Genomic DNA, 16,136 nt, shown 5'->3' with positions numbered 1-16,136 from the left:
AATAAAAAAAAAATAAAAAAAAATAAAAGACAGAAGAAAAAGAAAAACATGATGCTGGGAAAGACAAGATTATCATCAATTACAAATTCACAAGCCTCAGCTGAATTATACCATTCATATCAGATGTGGTATCTCCTACTTACAAAACCCTGCCATAATCAAAATAAGTGGAATTTCCACTTGCTGAATCCATCAGAAAGCCAGTACGACTCAAGTTCACTTGTTGTTCTCATCTTTTATTGTACTGCAAGCTCTGCCAGATTTTAACTGGCTTAGAAAGCCTGTGATATTGATATTGTCAACCATGATTCATAAGTTTCTTTTACCCCTCCCCCTTTTGATACTGACAGAAGCTTTGCATTATTTGTTAATTCGTTTGGTTTTCGTCTAGAAAACTTCAACTCCTGAGGGAACAAGAGAGTCTTTGCAAATGTGGCTCCCAAAGGAAGAATGGGTTGCAATAAATCCTCTGCTGGTATGACTTGATGTTATTTTATTTTTAGCTTTTTAACAAATTGCATTGGTATTATCATTATCTCCACCCAATATATAAAATAATGCTTGTTTCTGCGTTAGCAGTATGTTGCTCTATGGACACAGAAACTGGGCACAGTCAATTGAGTTTAAGGTCATTTAAATTAATATTTTTTGTTTGTTGTCTTCAAATTCAGGTTGGATTTGGACAGACAGTATGTACTCCTCTAAAACCTCGATGTGGCATGTGTGGGATAAATACTTTGTGTCCATCTGCTTTCAAGGAGATGACGAGCCCCAAATCTAAGAAAAGGAGTCCCAGTCCTATTAAGAAGACATGATTGAATCACCATTTGAGGGCTTTCCAGAAATGTTTCTGAATCATTTCCCTGGTTGCTTCATTGAAGGTTGCTGATTGTTTGCATGCTTATGGATCATCAACAATTGGATGATCTGAGTTTTGGGTCTACCTTAATTTGCAAAACTGATTGGTATATTTTTGTGAATAGCATGCATAGACTCCATATTTTTGTATGGGAAGTTGTCTTGAAATTATTGAAGTAACATTGTAATTTTAAAATTGCATACGGAGCCCCTTTTTTCCCGACGGAACCAACGAGCTTATTTTGTATCCCTGAGTGCAAACCGGCATTATTTGTCCACTCGAAACGACTTGCTAATGTGAAAATCAAATTGGATGATGTGTTATATTATTGACTGATTTGTGAATCCTGTGCAATTGTTTTAGACAGATCTTCAATTCAAGCATGCACTATTGAGACTGAGTGGAACATCAACCAATGTTTTACATAAATGGACTGAATGTTGTTGATCTAATATTTGGGTTTAAGCTACAATTCTTCTAGAGGTGGCATACCCCATAGCCTGGAGGTTGGACTCTAATCGGTGGTTGAGGGTCCTTTTTACTTTTTCTTTATATCTTACCTGCCATAAATTGATTTTAGATGCCGGAAGGATTAAAATGTTATATCCAAATGATAATGTGGATTGTGCTGGCTAGCACTTAGCAGCAGCACAGCACAATTCAAGAGTGTTAAATGTAAATTGTGGCCGTTTTTCAAAATCAAATAGAACCATTTAATAAATGGTTTGATTCTACTTTAGCCGTTTAATCATGGGACATTTACGGACTGTTTGTATCAAGTCTCTACAATCTGTTGAGTGCATTAGAACAGATGACTATAGTATACACAACCCCTCAAAAGCTTTCTCTCTTCTTTTTCCTTATTTAATGATATGGTTCCTCTTGTATACAAATCGATAAACAAACTATTGGGATTTTATATGTGAGAACAACAATGCAGCAATTTCGCTTCACAGTTCAATTACATGTATATTGTATGATGTAGCTGTTTTTCTGTCATGCGGTTAGTCTTTTCTTCTTAAAATCGATTACGCCACTTTTGGTCACATTGCACAATAGGCATCATGGATTCTGTCCACTTAGATTCAATTCCAATTAGATCCCATAAGCCTTTATATACCTGCAGGAGGAATGCAGATTGTCCACAAGGGCAATCATCTATGAGTGATGTATATGTATGGTTAGTTTTGTGTCACCTTTCACCAACTTCAAAGGTCCCCTGTGGTTGCCGCCTTGTCTCTGCTCACAAAGGCATCTAAATTTGCTTCAGTTGGGTGAGGGGGAAGGGGTAGGGGAGGTTATACATTCCCTGTTTTTCAGTTCATACATCCACTACAACAATCTAAGGACAAAGATTATTCAAAACTCTGTCTAAAAGATACTACTTTGCTGGTTTAGTTTTTATGTTCACTTATATTCTCTCAGAAAAAAAAAAGGCCATCGAGAAGTCTGCAAGGATTGTTCACTGCCTGGATGAGCAGCATAGTTTCAATGAGCATCACTTGTTCCATTGCTGTACAATCATTTAAAGTAAATAACCACTTATATAGATGCAAAATGAGAAAATATAACCAGCTATATATAGGGAAGTGAAAACCAAGGTTTCATCCACAATCAATGGGTTGACCCATAATATTTGCATCCAGATGGGTGCTTCCAGGTACATGGTGAACAACAGTTTGGGAACTCTCCTTTGAATGTTCTGAATTTAATGGCCAGACAGAAACTGAAAGGTTCTAAGGCATTTCATATCAGTGCAAGAGCTTTTTATTTGGCTAAAAGAAAGTGAAATTTGAAAGCTAAACTACAATTCAAAGACACCCTTTATAACAGTGGAACATTCTTAAGACGATCCCTCTTTCTGTTACTCAACAGATTCTTAATTGTTAATCATATGATTGATTAGAAAACTGCATTCCTGTCACCTGCATCAAATACAACTTTTAATCCAGTCTAGCTGACTTTAGAGTTTTGATGCAAAACTTCCCAGTTTCTGCAAAATACCCTTCGCACTTCTATATCAAACTTGAAAGAGAAAGGTTAAATTACTTGCAATCACAACCAAAACAGTTTAACAAGAATCCCCTGCCATTTCTGGGGAGAAAGTGTGGTTTGATGATTAGAAGTGTGAAAAACTCTATTTTGTTATTAGAGACACCTAAGGCTAACAAAATTCTGACATGGGCATGATCACATCAAATCTCCAAATCGAGAATCAAGAAGGATGGTGTACCTAAGTAAAACTAAAGTGAAGAAAAGAATGAAGCTACTCTTTTATGCTAGGGTTTCAGCCTCAAACCAGATAATGCATCATCATCTGACTCATATCCGAAACTGATTTCATTATCGGATACATCTGAGACATACAATTCACATCACCGCAAATCCTCATAAAATTCAATCTATTGAGTCTACCATGCCTAAGGAAAAGCAAAAAGATCATTTATTGAACGAATTACTAATACTGAACTATGAATATGCTCAAAACTCATATGGCGATAACAGGTACATTGTGTAATTAAACAAGGAAACTGCAAGTGTGGTATCTCAGTTGAAACTGAATTTGCTGATAGAGAGGTTCCTCTACTTAATCACCAAGATTTTAGGAAGAGCAAATTACAGGTACAATCTGTAATTGAACAATACCATGAATCCTTGGGGCCATAGAGCAGTAAATGAATGTCTTGTTATTGTAGTTCCTATGTTAAGCCAGAAATCAGAGAGGGAGAGAGAGATGATCAAAGACTTCGTCAATCTGTCACAGCTACATCTTTGGTTAATAACAGAACTCTTATGTCACCATGCTTGGTTTTTCTGGACACAAAGGACTTCCTACATTTCTCTCTTCCACCACCCCACCACCCAAAAAAAAAAAATCCTTTTTACATGGATCACCACATTTTGTAAAGTGATGAATGCTGAGATCAACTACAGAAAGGGCATCCAAATTGACACATGAAATTAGTGTGAACAAAAGTTTAAGTTCCTTTCCATTTTAGATAGTCTTCTTGTTTAAGCTGCTACAGAACATTTTTCATAGAGAAGCTTATGGAGAGCAACCGTTTACAGACAAATAAAGTGAGCCAAAACATCATGGATTTCTATTTGGTCAGGAAATGATGCCCATATATAGGTACAAAGGCAGGAGCTATACCTCATTTTTAGCATATTTGTGATGGTGAACATTTAAATGCTTATGGTTGTTAGGATTTCCTCCAAGCCCATTAACTGAAAACCTACATTTTCCCATCAGATTTAGAGATACAGTGTCAATGGAAGTTGTTTCTCTGTTTCTCAATGCATAATATATTTGATGGCATAAACCTGAAATGTGTTTTCAACATCCCCACCAACCACCTTTTCCAACTTAAGAATATTAACAAGTGAACACATCACAGGAGAAAACAAATTTCAAACAAATATGTAAGTCAAATAACGACGTTTCAATTTATTCCACCCAAGCACTAATGATACAAAGAAGATTGTCACTATTGCTTTGTCCCATCATTGTTAAATAGGTTCCAGCAAGCAACAGCAGCCACAACTACAGAAACAAGAGTCAACAATGCACCATCTCTGGTAAGCCCAGACTCACTCCATGTTAAGGGTCCAGTGACTTGGGCAAAAACCTGCGAAAATTGTTCTTTCATTTCCTCAAGTGACCCTGAATTATCTATCACTATGTCCGCTTTCGTCTTTTTCTGATCCAGAGACATCTGGGCGTTGATCCTGTTTCTAGCCTGCTGCTCAGATATTCCATCTCTAGCCATGAGTCGCTGGAGCTGTGTCTCAGGATCAACCCATACCACAATAATGGGCTTTGACCACCGATCCATCTTAGCCTCAAACAGCAGGGGAATGTCAAGAACTATGACCTTAGACCCCTTGATCCATAACTTAAAGACCTCCCAGAAGATGCCATAGGAAATGAATGGAGCCAACAACCTGAAAGCAGGTAACAGGAACTGACTTGAGGATAAATATAAGATAGAGGAAAGATAATAGGGAGGTACAAGAGATAAAATGGGTGAGAGAGATATAATTGCTACTAATAACACAAAATAGGAGAAATACAAGAGATAAAATAGGATAGGCTTTACTGACAAAGCCATGGGGTCTCGGCCTAATTAGGAGATAGCCCGCCTCTTCTCAACAGCTGAGCACTTACTAATCTTTTTCCAAGTCCCTTTTCTATTACATACTCATTCTTATTACATAGGATATGATGTTGGTTAGAATTTACAACCCCCCATCCCCACGTTTTCCTTATATCCTCACTCCATTATTCCACCCTATAACTCCTCCTACTTTAACCCACTAATAATTACTCCCATAACTTCTATTACCCACTACCACCAATAATACAACTTCTCCCCAACTGCATCAAGCACGTACATTCTTGCTCTTTCAGTGGAACACCATGAAGCATTCTATTTAAGCAAGACTGACACTAACTCTTTACCAAGTCAAGTCATAGGCATGCTTCTCCTTATAACACATATGGGTAATGAATGGAAGAGAGATTTTAAAATATTCTCAAAGAGAAGTTAATGATATTATGCTAGAGTAATTGGAACATAATTGTATAAGCTAAGAAGGTAAAGTGCAGTGCAAAAAGTTTATTACTGCATACCGGTTAAGAAGTTGACGCTTGTCAGGATCAGCGAATACAATTTGCCCTAAACGTGCCCTATCAACTTCTCCATTCTCTTGTAAAATGTCTTCCCCAAATGCTGCCACAACCCTTTTCCAACCACCAGTATCTTTCTTCAGCACATCCTGTGAACAGACCAGATTTATGATGTCCCTCAACTCCAGATTAGGATGAATAGTGTATTAGAGAGAGAGAGAGAGGAACAGAATACATACACGAGCTACAAGGTCTGCATCTACAATAGGAATTCCTTTTGCCTTAAACAGATTAGAGACAGTACTCTTCCCTGAAGCGATCCCCCCAGTTAGACCCACCATCCTCATTTTCTATTTCCTGGAGGAAGAGGAAGATGGCTCCAATTGTCCAGATGCCAAGTCCCAGGAAAGTGGTGGAGCTGGTGTCTTTTCTTCTGACAGGATTTGCTCACCGCAAGTAGTAACTCATCTATCTTCTTTGGTCTTCTTCAACCTCCTAGTGAATATACTACAAGAAAAATAAAATTTAAATAATTCAATAAACAAATAATGACATTGATCTACAGGAGAAATATTTGCATGCCAGGGAGGGAATCTGACACAAGAAATTGACTCCCTCCCTTCAAATGGTTAAACCACGACTTTTGTGATGGATTTTATCTATTACTTATTTTGCGTCATTCCAAAAATTAATCATTTCTTTACTTTGAATAAAAAATAAAAAAAAACCCTAAGAATAAATAAGTCAAGGGTCAACTCCCCCCCCCCCAAAAAAAAGAGTAAACGAGTAAGGGACAATGCTTCTCCCCCTCTTTTCTCTCTTTCTCTCTCCTCTCTCCTTTGATCAAGAAAATTGACTTGAGTCTCTGGACTTCAGAAGGGTGGAAGAATAGTGAGTAGACTCGCAATCAAAAAACAAAGGTAAACCAGGACACTCATTCACAAACAATTTTAGTACGTTTCAGTATGTTATCAAGGCATCGCCAGAGTGCCACCTTGGCGTCCAAGAGGTTTGCCTGGGGCCTAGGCGACTATCGCATTATTACATTACATGTTACCTTCTGTTTTGGCACTTATTTATACTCGATAGCATACCCTTGGTTTCGTCTTTCCAAAAGGCTAGACTCTTGGTGTGCTCTTGAGACCTCGTTGCATTCCCCGAGCCAGAGGGAGTTTCTTCTCCTTGGCCCGAACATTCAGCCAAGTCAAAGAAAAATGACATTATTTCAAAATTAAAAAATAATAGTAAAGAAATGAAAGCGAGTATGATACTAGGAAATATGGTCCAAAGAATCTTGATAGTAGTTCCATGAACAATCCTTTGCGGGATTGGATTAGTTTGATGCTCATTTACTTAAGATATTATTCATAAATAAGCAAATACCCCTTATATGAATCCAATAAAAATAATTTAAAAATCAAATTCCAAAATGATAAAAAGTCAACCCCCTAGTCAAAGAACAAAAATTGGATTTTTGGTTGTAGAGGCAATTTTCAACTTTTAAATGTTGGGGTTTTTCTCAATTCTGAAAATTTTCATAAATCTTATTATGGTAAAACATTGCTAAAACCAAAAGTCCGGTAAAATAATCTTTTGTTTCGATGTCTATGAAATTATTTTCATTCAAGCGATTTTAACAACATTTGTGCAGTCTAAAATAAGTTCGACCAGAATATAATTACAACTCAGATTTAAGTAGTCTTAGAATTGTTGGAAAACTGGTTTTGTACTATACCCAATATGAAAAGTTTCATGTAAAAATAAAATCATTTAACAAGTCAAACTTATTAGAGAACAAGAACATTTCTCCAAATGTTGATTTTTTATGACTCGGTGTGATTTTTGATGTCTTGATGTGGCTTAATGTTGTTTTTGATGATTTAATGTCATAATGATTTTTTAGTTTATTCACTTTGTTGGTTTGTTTTTCTGAAGAATATCTTGCATTAGTACAATTCTTTAATATTTATTTAGCATATAAGTAGAATTATATAATTTTAACATGCTATTTGTGCCAAATAAAATGGTTATTTAAAAAATTAACACTAGAACACTTTGTTCGCCAAGATAACGCCTTGCGGCCGCCTAATCGCCAAGGCAATTAGGAAGTAACTCAAATGCCTTGATTGACTTGCCGCCTTGGCATCCAGGCGGTTTGCCTGGGTCCTAGGCGGCTGTCTCCTTATTGCATTGCATATCGCCTTATATTTTTTTTGACTCATTTATGCCAGATATCATTTAAGTAAATGATTTTGTTATTTCATTTACAAAATATTATTCATAAACAAGCAAATACCCCCTATTTGAATCCAATAAAAAATAGTTTAAAAATCAAAATCCAAAAGGATAAAAAGTCAACCCCCCAGTCCAAGAACAAAAACTGGATTTGGTTTTTCTCAATCCTGAAAATTTTATAAATCCTATTATGGTAAAACATTATTGAAAACCAAAAGTCCAGTAAAATAATCTTTTATTTTGATGTCTTTAAAACTATTTTTATTAATGCGTTTTTAATAGAATTCGCACACTTTAAAATAAGTTCAACCAAAACATAACTTTGTCATCACAAATCAGATTTATGTAATCTTAGACTTATTGGAAAGCTGGTTTTGTGTATACCTAATATAAAAAGTCTCATGTAAAAATAAAATCATTTAACCAGTAGAAGTTATTACAAAACAAGAGCATTTCTCTAAATGTTGACTTTTTATGACTTCATGTGACCTAATGTTGATCTTTGCTGATTTGATGTGGCTTAATGTTGATTTTTTATGATACAAGGTATATGTGGCATACTAAATAATGTTAGAAAATAGTGAAAATAAAAAATAACACTTGGTCACCTTGTTCTCCTAAAGGCGGGCGCCTTGCCGCCTTAGCGCTTAGGCAGCCCACTCCAACGCCTTGGTTCGCTTTGAAGTCGTGCCAACTATGGTTTTAGCCTTTTTAATGATGTAACAAACAGAATCTTGTTTACAGCTTTTGCAGATCCAACACTGTAACTCTAACTGGTTTGGGGTATAACGTTTAATCCCAATATTTTAAGAAAGCAGATATAACCACCGACTTGGGATGCACAAGTTTGGAGGAGTGATCTGATTCAGATTGAAGGAATTAAAAGAGCTAGGAGCACGCCAAAAATGACCCTTGGAGAAGTAGTGAGGAAAGACATGCAGAGTTTAGGTCTTGATTCAAGTATGACTTCAAATAGAGCTGTTTGGAGGTTAAGGATTCTTGTAAACGACTCCAGAGTTTGTTTTCATTGTTTGGTGTTTTTTTCTTTTTACTATCATTTATAATACTTTGTCTTTGCTCAGATCCATGTAGCTGACCCCATTTAGTTGGATAAGGCTGAGTTTGTTGTTGTTGTTATATAACCATTAACTTCCTTGCTAATGAAGCTAGGAGACTCATACGATGTTGAGTTCTCACCCACATCTACTCTCAATACTGCTGCAAATTTCATTTGATTATTTCAAAGGAAGGGTTGCAGCTCCTTAAATTAGATTTCTTTCTTGCAGCCCCCGCCCCCACAAAAAAAAAATTCAGAACAGAATCTTTTGGGGCCAATGAGAATGGAACCCCTTTTATCAATAATCCAAACAGAGAGGGGGGTCTGTCAATATTTTCTTTCAGACTCCTGCATGGGCATTTGGGTCTTTCTCATGTAGATCAAGGGATTAAAAAATAGAATCGCAAAATCATACTTTAGGGATTGATTGTGATCAAGGCTCTAACTGTAAGAGCAGTAGCATCCATATAATTACATCAAGCATAAAGGACAAGAATATATCATCAAATATAAAAACACATGGATGGATAGTGTACAGCCACTCTAATTTCTACTGCTATTGATTATAATGAAATTAAATCAGTAATCAGATAATTATGCTTCAAATTCAAAGGGCCATTTTAGGAAAATAAATTCCTGCTATTTCTAGTTCTTCTCAAGCTACTGGGATATAGAGAGGTTTAAACACTGTCAGATTTTAAAGCGAGACAATTAGAGGTAATCCTATTAATGGGAGACTCTACATGACTTGGATAATTGCATAAGCAATGCTGACTTAGGCTAGGTTGGGATTTGGAAAAGTTTTTCCTATGTTCAAAAAATTTCAATAGGCCCATATTTGGTCTTTATTTGGTGGAATATGTTAGTAAAAGTCTGTAAAATGTCTCAGTAGAAACTGTTGGCTTGAGATGCATGCATTGTTTCATTTTCCTCATATTTGGGATGTTTCCAGGTAACTGAAACCAGGTGTTCTTGTAACTGGGAAGGAATGTCCGTGTTGACTGTGTACTACCCATTTGGTTCACGTATCCAACTAGCTTCCCAAGTGTGACTAGTTGATACGTCAGAGATTAGTGGACCAATAGAATCCTCTGGTGGGGTTTTAAGTAGTGTAAATCCAGCATGTTTACTTTTGAGAGCTCTAATCTCATATTTCAATTGTCAAATTAGACAACACAAAATATCTAATATGAAACAAGGGGAGATGTCCATTTCTATACACTACAATAAGATGACAAGTCCGTAGGAGGAGGAGTGATCACTACTGAGAACTACAACCGTCTAACCCAGAAGATGAGGTCAAAGGTTATCAGACACTTGAGAAGGAATGTATCATGATCCTACTTGGGGGTCTAAATCCAGAACACAAACTTAACAGAGTTCAGATTCTAGATAAGATCCTTCTTACATCCTCGGATGAAGTATATATCCCCAATCCTTATAAGAAAGGGGAAAGAAAATAAAAAGGAGAAAAAGGCCATCGGGAATGCCAATTTGGAAAAATTTGAGAGGAGAATTCCTTCCTTTCACTGGTTGGGTGCTGGAAAACAGAGAACGAATGAATGAGGTTGCCGGAACCTGTAACTTGAGGCCATAGAATCTGAAAACTTAAGCATTGAATAACGCCAAGCTAAGAATTGTGAAATTTATACTTCAAATTTGAAAGCTATGAAATCAACCATCCAAAAATTGAAAAGGCCTCCATTAATGAAGGAGTTGGAACCGCTCTGTGAATCTTTTAAAATGCTTTAGCGCTGGATTTCCGAAGATTACGGACAGAGATCATTGAAGTTGAGAAAGTCATGAACCATACCACATGCCATTCATCAGAGAGAGAGAGAGAGAGAGAGAGAGAACCATACCTCAAAAGCTGAAGCCCGGATGGTGCTTTCCTTGAACGCTGAAGCCAACCCAACAGATCATGCTTTCCAGAAAACAAAATGGAAGATTCGATCGAAAGATGGTGAGAGTCGTGAGACTTGAGAGAGAGCTCTTGGTGTTTCCTACGCCAGATTGGCAGCGTTCTATCACCTCTCACGTCTTTTACCTTCGGTTTCCTAGTTCCTACGCTGATGTTTGGTCCAATGTCACATTCCCCTGAAGTTTCATTTATTACCTTTTCTCCCCTTAAACGTAACACCGTTAGTGAACTTTGAGGTTTGGTCCGTTAAATCATGCCATCTTTTTAATACCCATAATACCCTTCTCTCCGTTGTGATAAAACAAACAGAATCTCTCCGATCTCTGTCTTCTCCGGCGAGGAAAGCGGCTACGTCGACTTGTAGAGTTGATGTCTGAAATTCTCGCCGGTGGCATCAATAATAACCGGAACAATCAGCGGAGGACTTGAAGAAGAAGAAAACTATTAGAGAGAGAGAGACTTACAGTGTTGGTCCACCAAGTAGCAACAAGGGAGGAGACGAGGAGGAAGAGAAGAATGGTTTTGATCGGACCCTTCTTGGACAGCCGCTATGTCGTCTCTAAGAAGTGCCTATAAGCTTTGGGCACCACTGAGAAAACGCTCAGCAATTTCTTGCTGTTCTCTCCCAACCGACCCTTCATGCTTCATCACCTGTTTTGACCTTTAGGTTGTCCATCTTTAACCTTTGGTTCTTCTGTTTCCTTCTTTCTTCTTCCATATCAGTGTAAGCAGGGAAGCCAGAAAGGAATGGTGATTAATTAAGCTGTAAGCGATTATCCTAGTTGTTCTCTTTTTTTTTTTTTAAATTAAACAGACGGAAAGGTTTGCCGTTCCATCATTTTTCTTTTTCTGTCTTTTCAAAAAAATCGAAAACACAAGTTGACACCACACTTTATTCTGGTTTTTTATTCCCTTAGAACGAAAAAAGTCAAAAACATTTTTAAGAATAACTACCAAACACAGCCACAGTCTTTTCTAATTTTTCGAATCAGACCCTCTTATACTTCTAGACACCTTCGCCAAAAAAAAAAACCTTCTGGACATGGTTACAACAAAAAATAGGCTACTGCTGAGACCTGAACAGTTCTTCAATTCTTATTGTAAATGAACTGCAATGAAGGTAAGCAACCTAAAAGTAAATTTGTTAGTAATATATTTCTAATCAAAGTAGATTAATGATTGGTACTGTATCCTGTAATTGTTCCGTCATTCAACTGTATCTTATAATTGTCCAAACTCCGCCTCATACCAACTGCATCGTATTGCCGATATCCTGACCAATTCAGATCAGTTATTCATATCGTTTCAAAGGTAAAACAGTAAAAAAAATATATTTTTTTTAAAAGCAAGGGCAAAAGTGATCGATACATATCGATCCTTATTGATACCGATAACTAAATCCTTGATTTTTTGTATCATATGACCCCAAAAAAAAAAAAAGCCTAAATTTTCGAATATGTTGTATAACACGTGATTTTACTAACTATGACTCTATTGACACAAGCTCATGTTAGAGGGCGAGATCATTTTCAATGCATGGTGGGCAGGGCAACATAGTCTTTCCACACCCTACTATGTTTGGGCGTCTACTGTACTAGGGTATAACTCTTTATCCCCATAAGATTAAAAATTTACCAAAGTGAATTGAAATAAACACTTTTCTTTTTGTAACCAAATAAATCAACACTTCTTCATCTGTTTATAAACTGGGACAAAGAAAGTTACGAGGTGATGTGGCCTCCTGCATCGAGACATAGGGCTCATGAAATTACCACCCAATCCCATTAAAAAAAAATTCTTATTCATGTTGACGCCTCATGCACTCTTGTTGGTCCCCGTGCTAGTGCGGAGTCATGCAACCAAGCAATGATTTCTTACCCCAAACCAATCTTAAATTTAACTTGTATTTATTTTGTGTAAGAGGGGATGGCCCACTAATGGGCTAGAGAAGACCCACGAGGGGACCAAAGAGAGTATTCACAACATAAGAGAAGAGAGACCAAGAGTGCACCCCATCGCGGCCTATGTTATGTGCAGGTCTGAAATTTTAATTTATACATTAAATATAAATAAGGTGTAAAATTGTATTAAATACCTGTAAAAGATAGAAGAGCAAGGTTTCCTTTAACCATAGTTCCTTGGATGAGGCCTTCGGATGGCATTAAGTAGGTATCGCGCAAGGGGTGGGGATATTATTGATCATTCGTAAATAATAGCAGTAAAGTACAACCATTGACGGTTCAAAAAACTTTCTCCAAAGATAAATATGTCAAATAAATAGAATATAAATCAAATTAATTTTTTTTATTATATTTTTTATAAAGAAAAAGCTTTGCAATATTAAATTCTTATTCATCTATTAAAGAAAACGAATTTAAAGATAGACAAAATGTTTTATGCATGATTATGTACAAACACAGTCGTGCCTTCAATCCTTAAATGAGGGGAGAGGGGGATATATAAAAACACTTTCTACCCCCAACCCCCAACCCTCAACCCCAAATGGTTGAAGATTGTGTATGTACATGGTATGTGCATAAAAACTGAGTCCTTGAAGATAGGGCAAAGGAACCTTATCCATTTGTGCAGCTCTTGCCCCGACACGGAGACAATGGGAGGTCGCACGGGAGCATTGACCATGCCCACATGGCTTCCATTGGCCTGCACACCTGAGCAGAAGCCACACAAGCAGACAAAATTCTCTCTCCTTTAAAAGTAGGGTAAAATTATCCAATGAAATTAGTAAATCTTTGATTATCGATTTGGAAATTTGCCTAGTCTACTAGATAAGAAAATAAATTACAAAACAAGTACGTTAGACTTTGTTCTGCACCTACTTTTCTTGTAAATTTAATTGTTTTGTAATTATTGTTTTAATCTGACAGATTTAGGAAATTGTCCCTTAATTAAACCCCATTGTCGATTGTCAATTATTGAATAAGGTGTCTCATGAAAAGCTGGATCCCTTGGTTTTTAGGTCTTAGAACTGTGCCTTAGTATATTACAGCTCTTTCTCAAAAATTTGTAGTCATTTGCTCATTAGATAATTTGGTGCAATGGTGAAGTTGCTCCATTACTACCTGTAGGTATCACGGACCTCTGTCGGGTCACGATATAGCGCGTAACGTGGATACACACGCTAGGGTTCGACCCTAATGAGATATTATCCCCTAGTCATCAAATGCCAAGGGAGGATACACGTTATGGGTAAAAGGGATTCACCACCTAGAAAGGGTCTAGGACCCATAAATGTCTCCCCCAATCAAGGGAGAGAGATTAATGACTCTGATGGATAAAACTGGTTTACACCAAAATTTTGGACAAGTGTCAAGTGACAGACTGAGAAGGTGTTAGGCACCCAGTCTGCCCGGCCTTAAGGCCAGTCTCTTTTTATTTGACTAAAATTTGTTTGTACCCTACTAACTAGTCCTAAATCTAGGTCACTGAAAATCCTAAATTAAGTATCTAAGCATGGCATGTGAAAACCTTAAACCAAGTGTCTAAATTTTGCTAGCTAGGTTATGATGCAAATAATGAAATGATTACGCTAATTAAAAATTAAAAACCCTAAATGATTTAATTGATGTATTATGAGTTTTAGATTAAGCTAATGAAATAAGCCTAAACCTAGGATTAGTTTAGCAACTTATGAAACCCTAAATTAAACTAATTCGAATAATTGAGCCTGACTAGATGGATGATCAATGAATTTGTGAGATCCTAAATTGAATTAATCAAAATGATTAATCCTAATCCCTAATGATTTGTAAAATGAATTATTGCAATCCTAATTAATCTATTAATCTAATAGGTAAAAAGATTTTTAAAGAAAGACAAAACTTGAATTGAATGGTAAAAACTACCCAAATCTAACTATTTCAGATGGAAGTTTTGGAAAACCTAATCAATCTAATAATTTAAACAATTAAAACCAAATTTTAAGAGTCAATTAAATGCATTATGAACCCTAATGAATCTAATGAGTTAAGACTTTATTTAATTAAATATTGAAATAATTATTTAATTAACTACCTCAATTTAAGGAAATGGAATCTATCTATTAAATATACAATGGTTGTAAATGTCCCATGTGGTGATGTAAGTGAGAAGTGGATAAAATATTGACTTACATGCATGAGAAAAATGAATTGATTTAAACAAAAAAAAAAAAAGAATCATCAAGTATAAAAAATATGTTAATAAACACGAAGCATGGCAAACATGACATTGACTAATATATCTAAATCTAATGATTATCAATATGGCAAGATATAAAAATCTAAATTAATTACACAATTAATTCTAAAGGGACCCACTATTTGAGATAAAAAGAAATGGACCGAAACGGGTTCATTTTATCAACCCAAGAATCCAAGAAACGCATCTAATGCTACGAGCCGATTGGGGGGGGGGGTAGCCACGCCCTTGCTAACATACGCCCTAGACTACGTCCCATACATTATTTAGAGGGAAATAAAATGAAATCATTTGATTTTAAATTTTAAAATTAGGGGAATCCCAACCCTAAGTTCTAGGACTTGATACATTACAGACGTGAAATCAAACCAAAATGGATAAAAGAAAAATAAAAAAACAAAAGGAGGGGAAATCAAACCAAAATGGATAAAAGAAAAATAAAGAACAAAAGGAGGGGAAGACTCCACATAGAAAACATAAATGAAATAACAGGTTGTGGGTATTACAAATATGGACTATTTAATCAGCAAATTAAAGAAATAACAAAAAACAAGAAAATAAAAGAATGTTAAGGAGGTTCAAAAGAAGAAGAAGAAGAACGTTCGGTGGGACTGATTGGTAGTTACAGCAGCAGGGAAAAAAAAGAGAAGAAGAAGAATGAGGGAAGGAGAAGAAGATGGGAGGTAGATGAATGGTGGTTGCTAAGTTACAAGAGAGGAGGAAGGTTCGGGGGGTTTCAGTAGAAAGAAAAAGGAGGAGAAGATGGATTCAGGTTCGGTTAAGGAAAAAGAAAGGAAGGAGAAGGGGGTGGAGAGGATTCGGCCATGGTAAAAGAGAAAAGAAGAGAAGAAGAAGAAGAAGAAGAAAAAGAGAAAGGAGGTTTGGTGGGACTGGTTAGCAGTTGCAGCAGCAAGAAAACAGAAGAGAAAAAGAAGAATGAGAGAAGGAGAAGAGGTGAGTTGCAGGTTCGGTTAAGGAAAAAGAAAAGAAGAAGAAGGGGGTGGAGAGGGTTCGGCCATAGTAAAAGAAAAAAGAAGAGAAGAAGGAGAAGAAGAAGAAGAGAAAGGAGGTTCGGTGGGACTGGTTAGCAGTTGCAGCAGCAAGGAAACAGAAGAGAAAAAAGAAGAATGAGAGAAGGAGAAGAGGTGAGTTGCAGGTTCGGTTAAGGAAAAAGAAATGAAGGAGAAGGGGGTGGAGAGGGTTCGGCCATGGTAAAAGAGAAAAGAAGAGAAGAAGA

The 16,136-nt window shown here is 36.5% G+C and overlaps 2 protein-coding genes across 5 annotated transcripts in view; one reads left to right on the top strand and one right to left on the bottom strand.

Moving 5' to 3' along the window:
* The window catches only part of LOC122059753 (endonuclease III homolog 1, chloroplastic), a 17,841-nt gene extending 16,638 nt beyond the window's left edge, over nucleotides 1–1,203 (top strand). For all 3 annotated transcript variants that reach the window (XM_042622790.1, XM_042622789.1, XM_042622791.1), the window contains 2 exons: nucleotides 392–475; nucleotides 672–1,203. In XM_042622790.1, coding sequence (XP_042478724.1) covers nucleotides 392–475; nucleotides 672–815 — 228 coding nt within the window. In that variant the 3' untranslated portion in view covers nucleotides 816–1,203. The remainder of the gene's footprint in view (nucleotides 1–391; nucleotides 476–671) is intronic.
* A 3,080-nt stretch (nucleotides 1,204–4,283) lies between these two features.
* On the bottom strand, nucleotides 4,284–11,419 carry LOC122058788 (dephospho-CoA kinase). 2 transcript variants are annotated; one of them, XM_042621473.1, is made up of 5 exons: nucleotides 11,167–11,419; nucleotides 10,644–11,075; nucleotides 5,729–5,996; nucleotides 5,493–5,638; nucleotides 4,284–4,804 (listed from the first exon to the last, which is right to left on the bottom strand). In XM_042621473.1, exons 3-5 carry the CDS (start codon nucleotides 5,834–5,836, stop codon nucleotides 4,348–4,350), a joined length of 711 nt encoding a protein of 236 aa, XP_042477407.1. In that variant the 5' UTR covers nucleotides 5,837–5,996; nucleotides 10,644–11,075; nucleotides 11,167–11,419; the 3' UTR covers nucleotides 4,284–4,347. The 2 variants fall into 2 exon arrangements, with proteins under 2 accessions (XP_042477407.1, XP_042477408.1); XM_042621474.1 differs by lacking the exons at nucleotides 10,644–11,075; nucleotides 11,167–11,419 and adding an exon at nucleotides 6,584–6,911.
* Nucleotides 11,420–16,136: the final 4,717 nt, after the last annotated feature.

The sequence above is a fragment of the Macadamia integrifolia genome, chromosome 13, assembly GCF_013358625.1.
Source record: "Macadamia integrifolia cultivar HAES 741 chromosome 13, SCU_Mint_v3, whole genome shotgun sequence".
In the NCBI taxonomy this organism is placed as follows: domain Eukaryota; kingdom Viridiplantae; phylum Streptophyta; class Magnoliopsida; order Proteales; family Proteaceae; genus Macadamia; species Macadamia integrifolia.
This window is presented reverse-complemented; position numbering and strand designations above follow the sequence as displayed.